Here is a 15,243-nt window from a genome sequence, read left to right on the forward strand (position 1 = left end):
GAAAATGAAAACGATAACGGAATTCAAGCACGCATGGGATAAACATAAAGGAATCCTGTTCAGAAGGAATGGATCCTAAGGAGCTTAGCTGAGATTGGGTGGCAGAGCCAGTGGTGGGAGGCGGGGATGGTGCTGGGCAGACTTATATGGTCTGTGCCAGAACCGGTGGTGGGAGGCAGGGCTGGTAGTTGGGAGGCAGGGATAGTGCTGGGCAGACATATAGGGTCTGTGCCCTGAAAATGACAGATACAAATCAAGGTAAGGTATATACAAAAAGTAGCACATATGAGTTTATCTTGTTGGGCAGACTGGATGGACCATGCAGGTCTTTTTCTGCCGTCATCTACTATGTTACTATGTTACTATGTTAGTAGTAAATTAGGGAACCTAAGCTAACTGTAGAAGATTGTTTTACAATTTCAATTACCCCAAGTCTTACTGGATACATGTCACGTCAGAAAATACTATGGAAGTAAAGTTCCTAGAAGAAATGACTGTTTCATGGAGCAGTTAGTTCAGGAATCAACAAGAGGGGTTATTGTAGATCTAGTTTAATTTAGTTTAAGATCTAACAGTGTTGAGGGTACTGATTTGATAACTGGAATGACGATCCTAAGGAAATCTACTTCATTAACATTTGACTTTCAAAAGAGCAACGATGATAAAACAAGGGAATGGTTAAAAAAAAAAAAGCTAAAAGCAGCAGCTGTAAAGATTTAAGAGTTCACATCTGGTATAGAAGTTGTTTCAAAAAAACCATCTTGGAAGCCTAGGCCAGATATGAAAAAAAGGCAGAAGGAAGACTGAATGACAGTTTGAATGGTTAATAGGTGAGGTGAAAGCAGCTGTTTCAGCCAAATAAAAACTCTTTCAAAAATTGAAGAAAGGATCCAAATGAAGAAAGCAGTAAATACCATAAGCACTGGCAAATTTGGTAAAATGCATTGATAAGGAAGGCAAAAAGACAATTTGAAAAGAAGTTTGCTGCAGAGGCAAAATCTCATAATAAAAGCTTTTTCAGATGCCTTCAAATCAGGAAACCTGTGAGGGAATGAGTTGGAGCATTAGATGATCATGACATGGTGTAAGAGGGGCATGCAGTAAGGACAAGGCCATAGCAGGGAGAATAAATACATTCTATACTGAGGAAGGTGTATGGGAGCTACTGATGCCAGAAACTATATTTATAGTGACAAACTGGATGAAATGAAACAGATCACTGCCTTGGGTGAATCTTTCCACAAAGTCAGCTAATAAATTCCAATAATTAAATAATTAATTAATCTCATTAATCTGGAAGTTATAATAGGCAAAAGCAACAAACTAAAGGGTCATTTACTAAGGTGCATTAACGGCTTTAGTACGCACTAATAAATTAGTGTGCGTTAAGTGTCATACAGCCCATAGGTATACAATGGGCTGTGCAGCTTTTAGCACGCACTAATCTTTACCAGAACATAGCAAAAGTTCCCTAATGGGCCCTTTTACTAAACCACATTAGGAAATGGGCTTAGTGCATTATAACATGGGATTTTGCGGCACGCTAAGCCCATTTCTTACGCAGCAGTAAAGAAAGCATTTTTCAGTTTTATTTTTCAAGTCATGCACCATTTGCAGTAGCGTACATAACTCAAAAAAAATACATAAGCAGTTACCGCCTCCTTTTTAAGAGACACTAACAGGCTTATTTTCGAAAGAGAAGGGCACCCATCTTTCGACATAAATCGGGAGATGGGCGTCCTTCTCCCAGGGTCGCCCAAATCGGCATAATCGAAAGCCGATTTTGGGCGTCCTCAACTGCTTTCCATCGTGGGGATGACCAAATTTCACGGGGGCGTGTTGGAAGCGTAGCGAAGGCGGGACTGGGGCATGCCTCACATGGGCATCCTCGACCCATAATGCAAAAAAAGAAGAGCATCCCTGATGAGCACTTCGGCGACTTTACTTGGTCCTTTTTTTGTTACTACCAAGCCTCAAAAAGGTGCCCGAACTGGCCAGATGACCACCAGAGGGAATCGGGGATGACCTCCCCTGACTCCCCCAGTGGTCACTAACCCCCTCCCACCCTCAAAAACATCTTTAAAAATACTTTTTTGCCAGCCTCAAATGTCATACCCAGCTCCATGACAGCAGTATGCAGGTCCCTGGAGCAGTTTTAGTGGGTGCAGTGCACTTCAGGCAGGCGGACCCAGGCCCATCCCCCCTCTACCTGTTACACTTGTGGTGGTAAATGTGAGCCCTTCAAAACCCACCAGAAACCCATTGTACCCACATGTAGGTGCCCCCTTCACCCCGTAGGGCTATGGTAGTGGTGTACAGTTGTGGGTGAGTGGGTTTTTTGGGGGGGTTGGGGGGCTCAGCACACAAGGTAAGGGAGCTATGCACCTGGGAGCAATTTCTGAAGTCCACTGCAGTGCCCCCTAGGGTGCCCGGTTGGTGTCTTGGCATGTCAGGGGGACCAGTGCACTATGACTGCTGGCTCCTCCCACGACCAAATAGCTTAGATTTCATCGTTTCTGAGATGGGCGTCCTCGGTTTTCATAATCGCCGAAAATCGGGGACGACCACCTCTAAGGACGACCATCTCTAAGGATGACCTCAATTTCGCGATTTGAGCATCCCCGACCGAATTATAGAAATGAAAGATGGACGCCCCTCTTGTTTCGATAATACAGGTTTCCGCGCCCCTTCACCGGGATGTCCTGCGAGGACGTCCTCAGGAAAACTTGGGCACCCCTCTCGATTATGCCCCTCTAAATGCTCCTGAATTAACTCTGCATTATCCAGTTAGCACGTGCACGCTAGCTGGATAATGCTTCCACGCCCATTCCCTGCCCATGATGCACTTTCCTGAAAGAATTACAAAAAAATAATGAATGAATGAATGATTAATGCATGATGACAGGCAAATTACTGCAAAAATGCTTTAATGTACTTTGCTTTAAGCTTTTTTCCACATTAAGTAGTACTAGTGCTTAACGTGGTTTAGTAAAAGGGCCCCTAAATCACCTGAACTGATGAGAGAACAGTACAGATCTAAAAGCAAAACAATATGCACCTAAGAGATCTTAAAGAACTCAAAAATGAAACTGCCGATCTAATATTAGTAAGCTATCGTTAAAACTGTCAATGGTACCTGAAAATTGGAAGGTGGCCATCATTAAACCAAATATTAAAACCAGTTCCAAGGTGATCCATGAAACTATAGAACTAACGTGCCTGACATCATTGCCTGGTAAAATAGTAAAAACTACTACTACTACTACTTATCAGATTTATAGCACTACTAGATGTACACAGTGCTATACACTGAACATGTAAGAAGCAACCCTGCTCAACAGAGTTTACAATATAATCAAGGCAGACAAACAGGACAAATAAGGGATAATAAGGGAATTACTTAAGGTGGGAATGATAAAACAGACATGGGTACGGAACATGTGAATAGGAGTTAGGCGTTAAAAGCAGCCTCAAAAAGGTGGGCTTTCAGCCTAGATTTGAAGATGGCCAGAGCTGGAGTTTAATGTACTGATTCAGGAAGTCTATTCCAGGTGGATGGTGCAACAAGATAAAATGAACGGAGTCTGGAGCTGGCAGTGGAAGAGAAGGGTACAGATAAAAGAGATTTACCTGATAAACAGAGACATTTGGATCTGGCCAGGAACACGTCATTGGAGACTTTATTTTTATTTTTTATTACATTTGTACCCCGCGCTTTCCCACTCATGGCAGGCTCAATGCGGCTTACATATTATATACAGGTACTTATTTGTACCTGGGGCAATGGAGGGTTAAGTGACTTGCCCAGAGTCACAAGGAGCTGCCTGTGCCTGCAGTGGGAATCGAATCCAGTTCCCCAGGACCAACGTCCACCACTCTAACCACTAGACTGTTTCAGTTGAATGTAGAGGGCGAAAGCCAGATTGAAGTGGATTGTGAGGGGGTTTATAGAACACTGCCCCTCACCCTTAGGAAAACTCTCTCCAATAGCCTGACCCACCTTAACAGCATTGGTCCTGCCCCATGAGGAAGTGAGCCAGGAGGGGTGGAATCCTTAAGGAGGAGTATAACCAACAGGGCCAGGCTGAGGTTAAGAAGACCCAGGGAATGAAGAACTGAAGCAAAGTTGCCAGGTGGGCGGTTTTCCCGCCCAATTGGGCAGGTTTCCACGAGCGGCTGCGGGAAAATTTTGGCGGCTGCAGGGTGCGGTTTTTTGGGCTGTTTCCCCATGGCCGCTGTGCGGGTTCGGGTGCTTTTTTCCGGGCTTCTATTGGTCCAATTTGGTCCAATAGAAGCTTTTCAGGGGCGGGGTTGACGTCAGGGGCGGGGCCAATGACATCAGGGGCGGGGGTTGGCGACGTAAGAGGTGGGATTAGTGACATAAGAGGCGGGGCTAGTGGAGTGAGAGGCGGAGTTAGTGACATGATGGGCGTGGTTTGGTGATGTGGGAGGCGGGGTTTGACTTTGGGCGGGTTTAGGGCTGGTTTTGGGCTGGGAAAAATCTTCCCATATAGCAACCCTGAACTGAAGCCCCAGTCTATGCTCTGACTGAATACATCTAACCACTGAGGTAAGCCAACTTTGTGCTTTTGTTAAGACTCACAAGCTTTGCTGAGGTGGATCTATGAGGGAAAACAAGAACTACTACTACTACTACTACTATTTAACAGGATGCTGGGCTTGATGGACCTTCGATCTGTCCCAGTATGCAGTAGGGTAGCCTACGTGGGGCCACGGGGCCTGGTCTCCCGCCAAATTTCCTGGGGGCCCCTGGTTTTGCTGGCAGGGGGCCCAACCCCAGCCAGCTGAAGCGTTGTCCAGCGCCATTCTCCTGCGCCACCACGTTGCCTGCCCTGCTTTGTCTTGTCTTCCCCTCACGTCCAGCACGCTCCCCTTTTAGTGAAACTGAGCATGCACGACATGAGGGGAAGACAGAGCAGGGCTGGCACACGGTGGTGCCGGAGACCGGCGCTGGACAACACTTCAGCTAGCGGGGGTTGGGGACCCCCACCAGCCAAGGTATTTGCTACGGCAGTGGGTGGGAAGCAGCAGGGCGGCAGGAGGGAGCAGCAGACCAAAATGTGCTGCCCCCTCCCACCGCGAGGTCTGGCTATGCCCCTGCCAGTATGGCAATACTTGTGTACTTATCAAGAAATATACATTCAACCTCTGGGCTCCATGTAAAAACTGGAATTGAGATGGCCCTGTGATATGCTGCTGATGCACAGATATCCTACACATGCTCAGTAGAGCTATTACTACTACTTCTACTACTATTTAGCATTTCTATAGCGCTACAAGGCGAAAGCAGCGCTGCACAAACATAGAAGAAAGACAGTCCCTGTTCAAAGAGCTTACAATCTAATAGACAAAAAAATAAAGTAAGCAAATCAAATCAATTAATGTGTACAGGAAGGAGGAGAGGAGGGTAGGTGGAGGCGAGTGGTTACAAGTGGTTACGAGTCAAAAGCAATGTTAAAGAGGTGGGCTTTCAGTCTAGATTTAAAGGTGGCCAAGGATGGGGCAAGACGTATGGGCTCAGGAAGTTTATTCCAGGCATAGGGTGCAGCGAGACAGAAGGCGCGAAGTCTGGAGTTGGCAGTAGTGGAGAAGGGAACAGATAAGAAGGATTTATCCATGGAGCGGAGTGCTATCTGGAAAGCTCTTAGTTTAGCAAAAAAAAAAAAAAAAAAATCCTGACTCTAGGTCCATCAGATGACCTCACCCATATGTGAGGACTAATATCCTGTTTGTCCTTGGAGAATACCAATAAAACAAGAGCGTTTCAGTCCACTGTTTGGACAAAATAAAAGCACACTAATTGATATAATGATAAAATTGAGCAGCAGTTGTACTGAAAATTTGGTTTGCATTAGGCTTGCTGTATTTGAAAGCCAAACTAATTGTTTAAATACTGATATGGTACAGCTCGTTACAAAATGTGAAAGTTTCTGCAGGTGATTTTGTCATCACCAAAGGCAACCTTGTTAGACCATCACTGCACTTTTACATCATAATCCATTTTTAAAACAAAGGCTAATGTACATTATACTTACCAATGCAGTGAGAGCCATCTATTGATGCTACGTAGCCACGCGGGCAATTACAAAAGTAACTTCCGACAGTATTGGAGCATTTGCCACCTTCGCAGATCCCTGGAATGATGCTGCATTCATCGATGTCTGTTCAAAGAGAGAGCAAAAGAAGAATGTAACTGACTGGAATGTGGGAGGCTCAGGGGGACAGGAGCAAATGTTATTTAAGAAGAAATTAAAAAAAAAACACCTAGGGAAGCATTAACACAGCTGACTGAGCAGTCCCAGAGACATAAATTAAGAGGCCCTTTTACTAATCAACACGACATAAGTGTATCCATGCCAGGGGCGTACCTGCGTGGGGCCTCAGGGGCCTGGGCCCCCGCAGATTTTGCCCTGGACCCCCCTACCGCCATCAACCCTCCCCCGCTGCCGTTGCTTACTTTTGCTGGCGGGGGACCCCAAACCCCCGCCAGCCGCCCCGCGGTGTTTAAAATTCATCTTCGGCCTCCGTGGCCGTGCTGCTGTGATAGGCGCTGTTGAAATCCACTTCGGAGTCTGACGTCGCAGCACGTACAACGTACAACGACGTCAGACTCCGAAGTGGATTTCAACAGCGCCTATCACAGCAGCACGGCCACGGAGGCCGAAGATGAATTTTAAACACCGCGGGGCGGATGGCGGGGGTTTGGGGTCCCCCGCCGACTGAAGAAGAAGTTTTTACGGCAGCGGCAGGTGGAAGCAGACCTCGGCTGGCGGGGGTTGGGTCCCCCGCCAGCAAAAGTAAGAACGGCAGCGGGGGAGGGTTGGCGGCGGGAGGGGGGTGGAGAGAGTCATTGGTGGCGGTGGGGGCTCGGCGGCGGCGGCGGCGGCGGGGGGGGGTGGCTAAAATGTGCCCCCTCCCTCTGGCTCTGGCCCCCCCTACCGCCGGAGTCCAGATACGCCCCTGACCCATGCGGTCAATACATTTAGATTCAAGAAAGTGTGCCAAAATTAGGCAAACAAAATATGGGCACCAATTTTATAAAGGCAATGGTGAGCCAAATTGCCATCATAGAATATAGCAGTGTTTCCCAAGTCCGGTCCTGGAGTACCCATTGCCAGTAAGGTTTTCAGGACATCTACAATGAATATGCATGAAAGAGATATGCATAGAATGGAGGCAGCATATGCAAATCAAATTCATGCATATTCATTGTGGATATCCTGAAAACTTGACTGGCAAGGGGTACTCCAGGATTGGACTTGGGAAGCACTAGAATATAGAATGCACACACCTAACTTTGAGGTCCTTTTACTAAGGTGCACTGTAAAATGGCTTGCGATAGTGTAGCTGCAGGTTTTAGGTGCGCGCTGATCCATTTTTCAGTGTGCCTGTAAATAAATGCCTTTATTTTTGCCAAAAATTGCCGCGCATCCATTTTGGGTCTAACACCTTACCACCAGCCATTGACCTAGCAGTAAAGTCTCACACAGTAACCGGGCGGTAATGACCTACGCGCGTCAAATGCCACTTGGCGCGTGTCCGATATGCACATCCGAAAATAAAAAAAATATTTTTTGGATGCACGCCAAAACTGAAATTACCGCAAGAGCCATGCGGTAACTGGGTGGTAACTCCATTTTGGCGTGTGCTGGGCATGTGTAGACGCTTATGTGGCTTAGTAAAAGGGCCCCTTTAAGCATGAGCTCTTACACCATGTCAAAGGCTGGTGTAAATGGTCGCACGGGTATGTGATAGTATTCTGTAACATAAATGTACAACTACGAGACATGCCCCTGATCCTCCCATGTTCACACCCCTTTGTAGTTACGCGCTATTGTATTTAAGAGCTAGGTTTACAGATTGCACCTAAGGCCTGAAGCTCAAAAGTAAATGTGGGTGCTAGAGGCCATTAGAGCCATACTAGCGCTAGCATTTACTTGCTGTCACCAGGGAGAGTGCTCTCAGTACAATCAAGAAACAAAATGTCTACCAGCTACTTCAATTTTAAGGCTTTTATTCCATGCAGGTTTCTAGTAGACCTGATACACGGTTCCAACAGCAGCATTCACCTTCAATCTTAAACACATGTAAGCCACCTGAAAGTGTGTGGCAAATAGTCTCCTTTAAGCAGTAGGCTGCCAGCACCTACCAGGATTCAATACAGGCTCACAGTCAGTTTCAGTCTGGGCTCTTTATCCAGTGCACAGTAAACAGTAGTTCAATTCCCAAGACAAACAGTTCATTCAGTTCATCATCCCAGTTAAATCACAAAGCAGCCTTTACCTTCAAGAGGTTTCAATACTTTAGGGACTTCTCACACCCAAGGGATTTTCCCTGCCACTGCTTCTCTCTCACTTCTTCTCTCCTCCTGAACTGAACTCCTCTGGGACCCCGTCCCACCTGCCTAATCAATCCCTGGCTTCTGCTCTCACAACCAATCATTCTCCTTCTACTAGCTTCCCTCGCACCCATACCAGCTGAGATAAGCATTAGACTAATGAGGAGCTCCTGCACACAGGGTTTCCTATCTCTCTTTCCCCCTAGTGGCCGCCACTCTACACATCCTGCCAGCTTACACCCAAGTCTTCCCCGATTGCAGCTAGGAGTCCAGTCCGGGTTCTTCATCTCACCCCCTTGCTCCTTGCCTGCAATGCCTTCTGGGACTTGTATTTCAAACTGAAACTGCCTTAACCCAACTATCCTGGATGTGACTATCACACTGCGCAGAATGTTCAGAGGGGTCCACGGGAAACAATGAGTATGCCAGGCACTAGCGCAGAAAGCATGCAAATGTAGTCAAGCTTATGTAAATGAGGTCATTTTTTAAATTCCTTCCCAATGCTCAGAAGAGAGTGCCTGAAACAAAACTGCCTTTCAACTGCAAAAAATAACGCCAGGGCGGAGCAGGCGTTATGGTGTTGGAAAAGAGGAATTCCCATGATTCTCATGCTTCTCTCGTGATTCTTTCTGCAACATCTGCTGGTTTTGATTGCATTTGGAAGCAGAAGGAAGTCCATGCAAGCCCTTAAGCGCTGGTCATGAGAAACCTCAGACCCAAGTGAAAGCACACATTGGCATCTGTTTCCTGTGTCTAAATATAAGCATCCAAGCTAAAAAATTTTTTTTAATGTTTATATTTAGGCCGCAGAAAACAGACGCCAATGTGTGCTTCACATTCAGGTTTTACCAGGTGCATGAGCACAGCTGAGCTTACTGTGGAACTCTGGAACTCTTCTGCACATGCACCAGTACAATCCTTCCGTGCCAAAGTACAATCTTCTCGCTGCACTCCCTAATGCTCAATGCTATGAACACGCCTATATTTGCATCTCATTAGCATTGAGCATTAGGGTGTTGTTCTTCTGCGCTGTTCCGGTGGTATTTTACAGAGCTATTCGGAACAACTCTGGAGTTTTGAGCATCAGGGCCTTAGTGAAGTTACGTACGTAACTACAACAATGCCAATTAGAAACAAATAACACCACTTAAGGGCTATTGGCGCCTAATTTATGTCATGTGCACAAGTAGCAGTACTTTATAACTTATGCACCCAAATTTGCACACTAGTCAGAAATCTGGGTGTGCAACTTTATAGAATCCAGCTTTTATTGTGTGGTTAAAGATGCTTACTGTGTGGTAACTGTATGGGAAGATAGTTGGAATGCCCCCAACACGTAACACGCAAGCGTTGCGCTTACCACATGGTAATTTCAGCACTTACTACAAGGGCCCCTTTTCAAAAATTGTATTTATTTATTTTGCATGAAGCCTTTTGGCTCGCCTCCTGTTTTTGTGAAGCCATTGCCTGAGACTGAGTGCTGGTTGACACTGCACAGAGGACAGTGGAGACAAATACGTACAGTTAAGGCTCGAAGGAAAAGCAATAACAGAAGAAGAAATAGAAAGGCAGTGAGAGGAGGCAGGAGATGAAAAGATGACAAGATTTATTTATTTATTTATTATTACATTTATATCCCACCCTTTCCCACTGATCGCAGGCTCAAAGTGGCTTACATAAGTCTGTAGTGCAAGCTACAGTACAAGAAGAACAATTATACAAATTGAGAATAAAGATGAGGAAGAAGTTGAAAACAGAGGAGAAGCAACTGTTGTCGAAGTAATCCTTTCTGGATACAAAATTCTGTTGTCTTTTTTTCCTAAGGTGGCCAGGTATGCCATTTAATTTTCTTTCCCCAACTGGTCCATATGGCTTGCTAATGGCTGAGCAGAAGCAGAGGAGTTTCTGCTGTGCCTCATGAAGCCATTTTGCCTCTCTGTCTTCCTCCTGGCTTCCAGATGACTGCAGGTGAGATGATATAACCTAAACTTCCTTTGCGTCCCCACATCATGAGAAAGTGCAGAACAGCATCTGATGGAAGAATGAAATACAACGCAGGATATGAAGAAGGGCACATGGCAATAAATAAGGTCAGGTGGTTTATGAATGTAATGAGAGAGATTAGGGATGATGTATTGAGGAGTGAACTAGGGGGAGGATTGAAAGAAGGGGAACAGAGAGAAATAAGAAGAGGGAAAAGAGAATCAAAGAAGGAAAGGTGAAGGGAGAAAAATCAGTGCTGGAGAGGAGAGGAATCCAGAGAGAAACAGAAAGGAAATTCATAAGGAGAGACAAGAGGCAATGAGAAATGTCAAGGCAAAGAGCCTAGTGAACACCGCAACACTCAATATGACTTAAGCAACCTACTCCCCATGCACATATTAGCCTAGTTCTGTTTCCAGTATGCCAGGTAAAGGAGTGCTTCCCTTTCTTGGGAAGCATTGTCTTATTGATCCCTAACAGTGCACCGCCATTTTGAAAGATGACAGCACCGGAAGCAAGAACGAGTGGGCATTATTCCTGCCTGCCATATTTTAGAGGTGGGTGGTTGGGCAGGTGGGTGATAGGGCATCTGAGCAAAAGGGTCCATTTAGATCACAAGGGTGTTTTTTTCTGGAGTTGGAGGTCCTATGGCCCCCTTGGGCCACTAGAGACTGTTTTTGTGGGGGCAGAGGAGTCCAGGAGCCAATGTAGGCCACCAGAATCTGTATGGGAAATTGGGGATGGTTGAGGGACAGCATTGGCAGGCTTGCCATGTAAATCATCATAGTTATGTTAGGCTCCATAGGTTGCTCACAGTTTGGTGCTTGCATGCAGGGGAGGAACTACCTACCTCATATCAAAATTTCTTACTGCATCACGAGTAGAATTAGCACAGGAAAATTAGGAACAAACTACAGTGTTAAAGGACAGCACAGCTTACTACATCGGAGCCTTAGATTTTTAAACTCTGTGGGGACAGGAAAAATTCCAACAGTACCTGATTATAACTTGCCTTGAGCAAAAAAAAAAAAAAAAAAAAGGCATGAGCTAAACCCAAAATTCAAAATCCTCTTCAGACTCCCTATTCTGTAGTTCTGCTTGCTTGCTTGTGGTCACAAAAGTTTTGTTCTGTAATTTTCTAAGGGCTCCTCCTCTTCATTGCAGCCTATTCTCTGGCAGCTGTTACCAGCTGGGAAATCCTTCCAGAAAGAAATCTAAGCTAAACACTCAGGCAAATCTCTAATTAAACTCTCAGAAAAATACTCATAAAATATTAAGCCAATGGCAGCTTTTCACTACAACACTTTAAATGAATGATAATGATAGGGTGTCATCCTGTACATTTGGCTGTCTCAATGACAGGTACTTAATATGAAAGACTGTCCTACAATCTTGGGGGGGGGGGGGGGGGGGAAGGGGTTCAATTTGCTTTCTATTCCGGAGCTACTTAAACAACAGCTTAAAAGGGCTTACCACGGGGCACGCTCAGGAGTCCAACGGTAAGTTCCAAATGTGCACACGCTACCCATGCACTAAAAATATGTTTTATTTTTTTGTCCAAGGGGGTGTGTCTGGGGGGTGGAGAGTAGGCATTTCTGCGCTAATCAGTTAGAGGCCCTTTTACTAAAGGGTTGCCGCACGGCAACACAGAACTACGGCCAGCCCAATGCAGCCGCCAGCAGTAATTCTGCCTCGAGTGCATGCCATTTCCGGTGCTACAGAACATAATTCCGTATTTTCTAGCGCGGTGCTAACCCGGCGGTAATTGGCGCTGTCATGTTACTGCCGGGTTACCACGGGAGCCCTTACCGCAACCTCAACAATGGGTAGCGGTAAGTGCTCTGCCTGCATGGCCATGAGGTAAGAATAATCTTACCGCATGGCCATGCCTTTTTTGTGAGGGGGTTACCCACTGCAGTAAAAAGGGCGCTGGTGCACGGCAAAAATAGCCCCCACCGCTACAGCAGGGTCCTTTGTACCGCAGCTTGATAAAAAGACCCCTTTGTGCATCTTCATTACCTCACACTAGCTGATTAGTGCAGGATTAGCAAGTGATCCCTTACAATCTACAAAATAGGTCATGGTAAGTGCACACATGCTAATTTTTGTTAATGGTCGTGAGCTAATGGCAACATTAGCGCACAGTCATTAATTAGGAAAACAGAAAATTGGCCATTTTCCGGCCTGCAGAAAAAGTGGCCTTAGCGCACGGGAAAAACCCACCAAAGGGCACGCTAAGGCCACTTTCTGCCACAGCTTAGTAAAAATAATGCTAAATCTACAATAGGTAGTTCAAATGAATACTCTTCAGCCCTTGGCTGGTTTCTTATCCTCTTAAGTATAAGCAGCGTGCAAAACTAGGACTGTTTTTATCTGGCTTACACGAAGGAATACCCTTGAGTGCCTTGTATTGATGCCAGTCAAACATCATATTACCGATGCAAATTTCTGGTCTAACAAAGCCAACGCAAGCACAGTTAAGTGGGGCTTTTGTATATACTGGCAGGCAAAGCAAATGTAAAATGTAACACTGTGTAATCAAAGTCATCTAAATGTGTGGTTTTTTTTCAAAATTAAAGGTTTGAAACCAAACCTAGTTACTAAGCCGCACTAACATTTTTAGCACGCTCTAAAATTAGTGAGCGCTAAACGCTAGAGTCGCCCATATGTTCCTATGGGTGACAGCGTTTAGCGCATGCTAATCAATAGCGCACTCACTAAAAACGCTAATGTGCCCTTAGCACTGCTTAATAAACAGGGCCCTTATTTCTGAATAAAAAATGGCTATTATTTTTTCTTGTATTAATTATGCAACATATTACCTAAAGAACAAATTAGTTTATTTTAACTTTAAGACAAAAAAGTTCCAGCAATTTATAGCCTCAAAGAAAATGTTTAAAAGCCTTATTTTATTCCTTTGTTCTTTTTTTTTGGGAAATTTGAAAAATTATGGGTCTGATTTACTCATCACTATAGTTTGTTCCTAATTTTCTGTGCCTAACTGCTGTCAATTAGGCACCTGATAGTATTCCATACCCTACGTTCATAAGTGCTTGACCTGCCCATGCCCCTCCTAGGTCTAAGTCACTTTGTAGTGTTATCTAAAAACCATATACAGTAGTTACGCGCTCTGGATTTTGCGCACTCAGAGACTCTTTTACAAAGCCGCACCACCGATTCCCGGTGTGGCAAATGAGAGGAAGCACATTCAATTCTTATGGGCTTCCTCTCATTTGCCACAGGGGAATCACTAGCACGGCTTTTATCTTGGTTTGAAAAAAAAGGTTTGGCCAAGTTCCTGGAGGAAAAGTCCATAGTCTGCTATTGAGGTAGACATGGGGAAGCCACTGCTTGCCCTGGGATTGGTAGCATGTAGTGTTTCCACGATTTGGGTTTTGCCAGGTACTTGTGACCTGGCTTGGCCACTGTTGGAAACAGGGTACTGGGCTAGATGAACCATTGGTCTGACCCAGTATGGCTACTCTTATATTCTTATGTTCTAACATGGGCTTTTCTAAGTGATCTGTCAAAAATTAGAACACAATCCAAATCAAATCCTCCTTTTTTGGAACAGGCCTAACAGCAGCAGATTTTACTGAGTTGGTATTAGGCCCACCCTTAAAGATTAATTCACCAATTCTAATAAATACAGATCAATATCACTCTGTATAGCTTTCAATCCAGATGAAGAACAGACCTCCAAGATAGACCTTTTTTGAATTCACTGATTTTAGAAGGAAAAACAGATCATCTTGAGCAGAGAGGTAACCCCCGTTTGCCCCTAAGAATTGCCCCGACTGCTGTAGCCAGGGAGGCCTTCAGTTTGGGCTTGTCACTGGGAGAGCTTTCCAGGCCCCATCCTTCTGCTGAGTGGGGAGTACCTCACCTTTCTCCCCCTCTCATGTAGGTGTGCTGCTGGCGGCAAGGAGCGCATGCCCGACTCCCACACTGGCCATTCTGACTGGAGAGCTGGGCTGTAAAGATAGAAAGGGAAGTTGCTGTTTTGGTGCCAGCATGAGAGGTACAATAAGTTTGGCCATGTCCAAAATTTGAGCATGGTCAAAAGTTCTGCGCCGTAATACGCTGACACCAAAAGCTCACATACTGTGTTTTTGTAGAATGCTATATTACTTTACAATATGCCTGGTACTGAGAAGGCTTATATTGCTATTACTGAGATGACACTAGAATCATATTTTTTTTTTATAGTAAGTTTTATATGGAAATGTTTTTGCAGAATATATGCTTGGATTTAATACCGTATGGGGGAGCATAATGGTTTGCCGCAGTTTTTCAGCACACCAGTCCGGCACTACCACCAGATTACCACAGGAGCCCGACGGTAGTGCCTGCTCCCAACGTGCACCATTTTCAGTGCATTGGATTTTTTTTTGTACTGGGGGCTTACCCATCAGTAATGGCGCAGGAGCCTTTACCGCCTTCTAAAAATGTGGCGGTAAGGCCTTGGCCATTTCCGTCCCCCTCCTGGAATGTCCTTTATCCACGCAGTGGTAAAAGGGGCCCTTGGCACGCAGCAAACCTGCACGCCAATGCCACCGCAGGGCCCCTTTCACTGCCGCTTGGTAAAAGGGGTTCCAGTTCAGTAAAATGCTTATACTGGTGTGGCACAGGACAAGCACCACTATAAAAAGCATCCTTTGGATAAATGAAAGCAGAAAACCTTGTAGGTTAAATCAGCTTCATAATATTTTAAACAATGACAGTTTGTATATTATCAGTTCTTAACTATCTAAAGATAAAAACAAATATAGCTTGGCTGGTTATTTTGCTTTGGTTGACAAAATACACACAGTACAGCTATAAATGTATGAGTCAATGATTTACCCCATGAAAATGCAAGGAGGATTACAGAATATTTTTTTAAGAGTATTAACATAACA

General features: G+C 45.1%; 1 protein-coding gene across 1 annotated transcript in view; it reads right to left on the bottom strand.

Moving 5' to 3' along the window:
- Positions 1–15,243, bottom strand: part of FBN2 (fibrillin 2) — a 526,098-nt gene that overhangs the window by 392,123 nt on the left and 118,732 nt on the right. The window contains 1 exon segment of the mRNA XM_030191959.1: positions 6,057–6,182. Coding sequence (XP_030047819.1) covers positions 6,057–6,182 — 126 coding nt within the window.

Source organism: Microcaecilia unicolor, chromosome 2 (genome assembly GCF_901765095.1).
Source record: "Microcaecilia unicolor chromosome 2, aMicUni1.1, whole genome shotgun sequence".
Classification (NCBI taxonomy): Eukaryota; Metazoa; Chordata; class Amphibia; order Gymnophiona; family Siphonopidae; genus Microcaecilia; species Microcaecilia unicolor.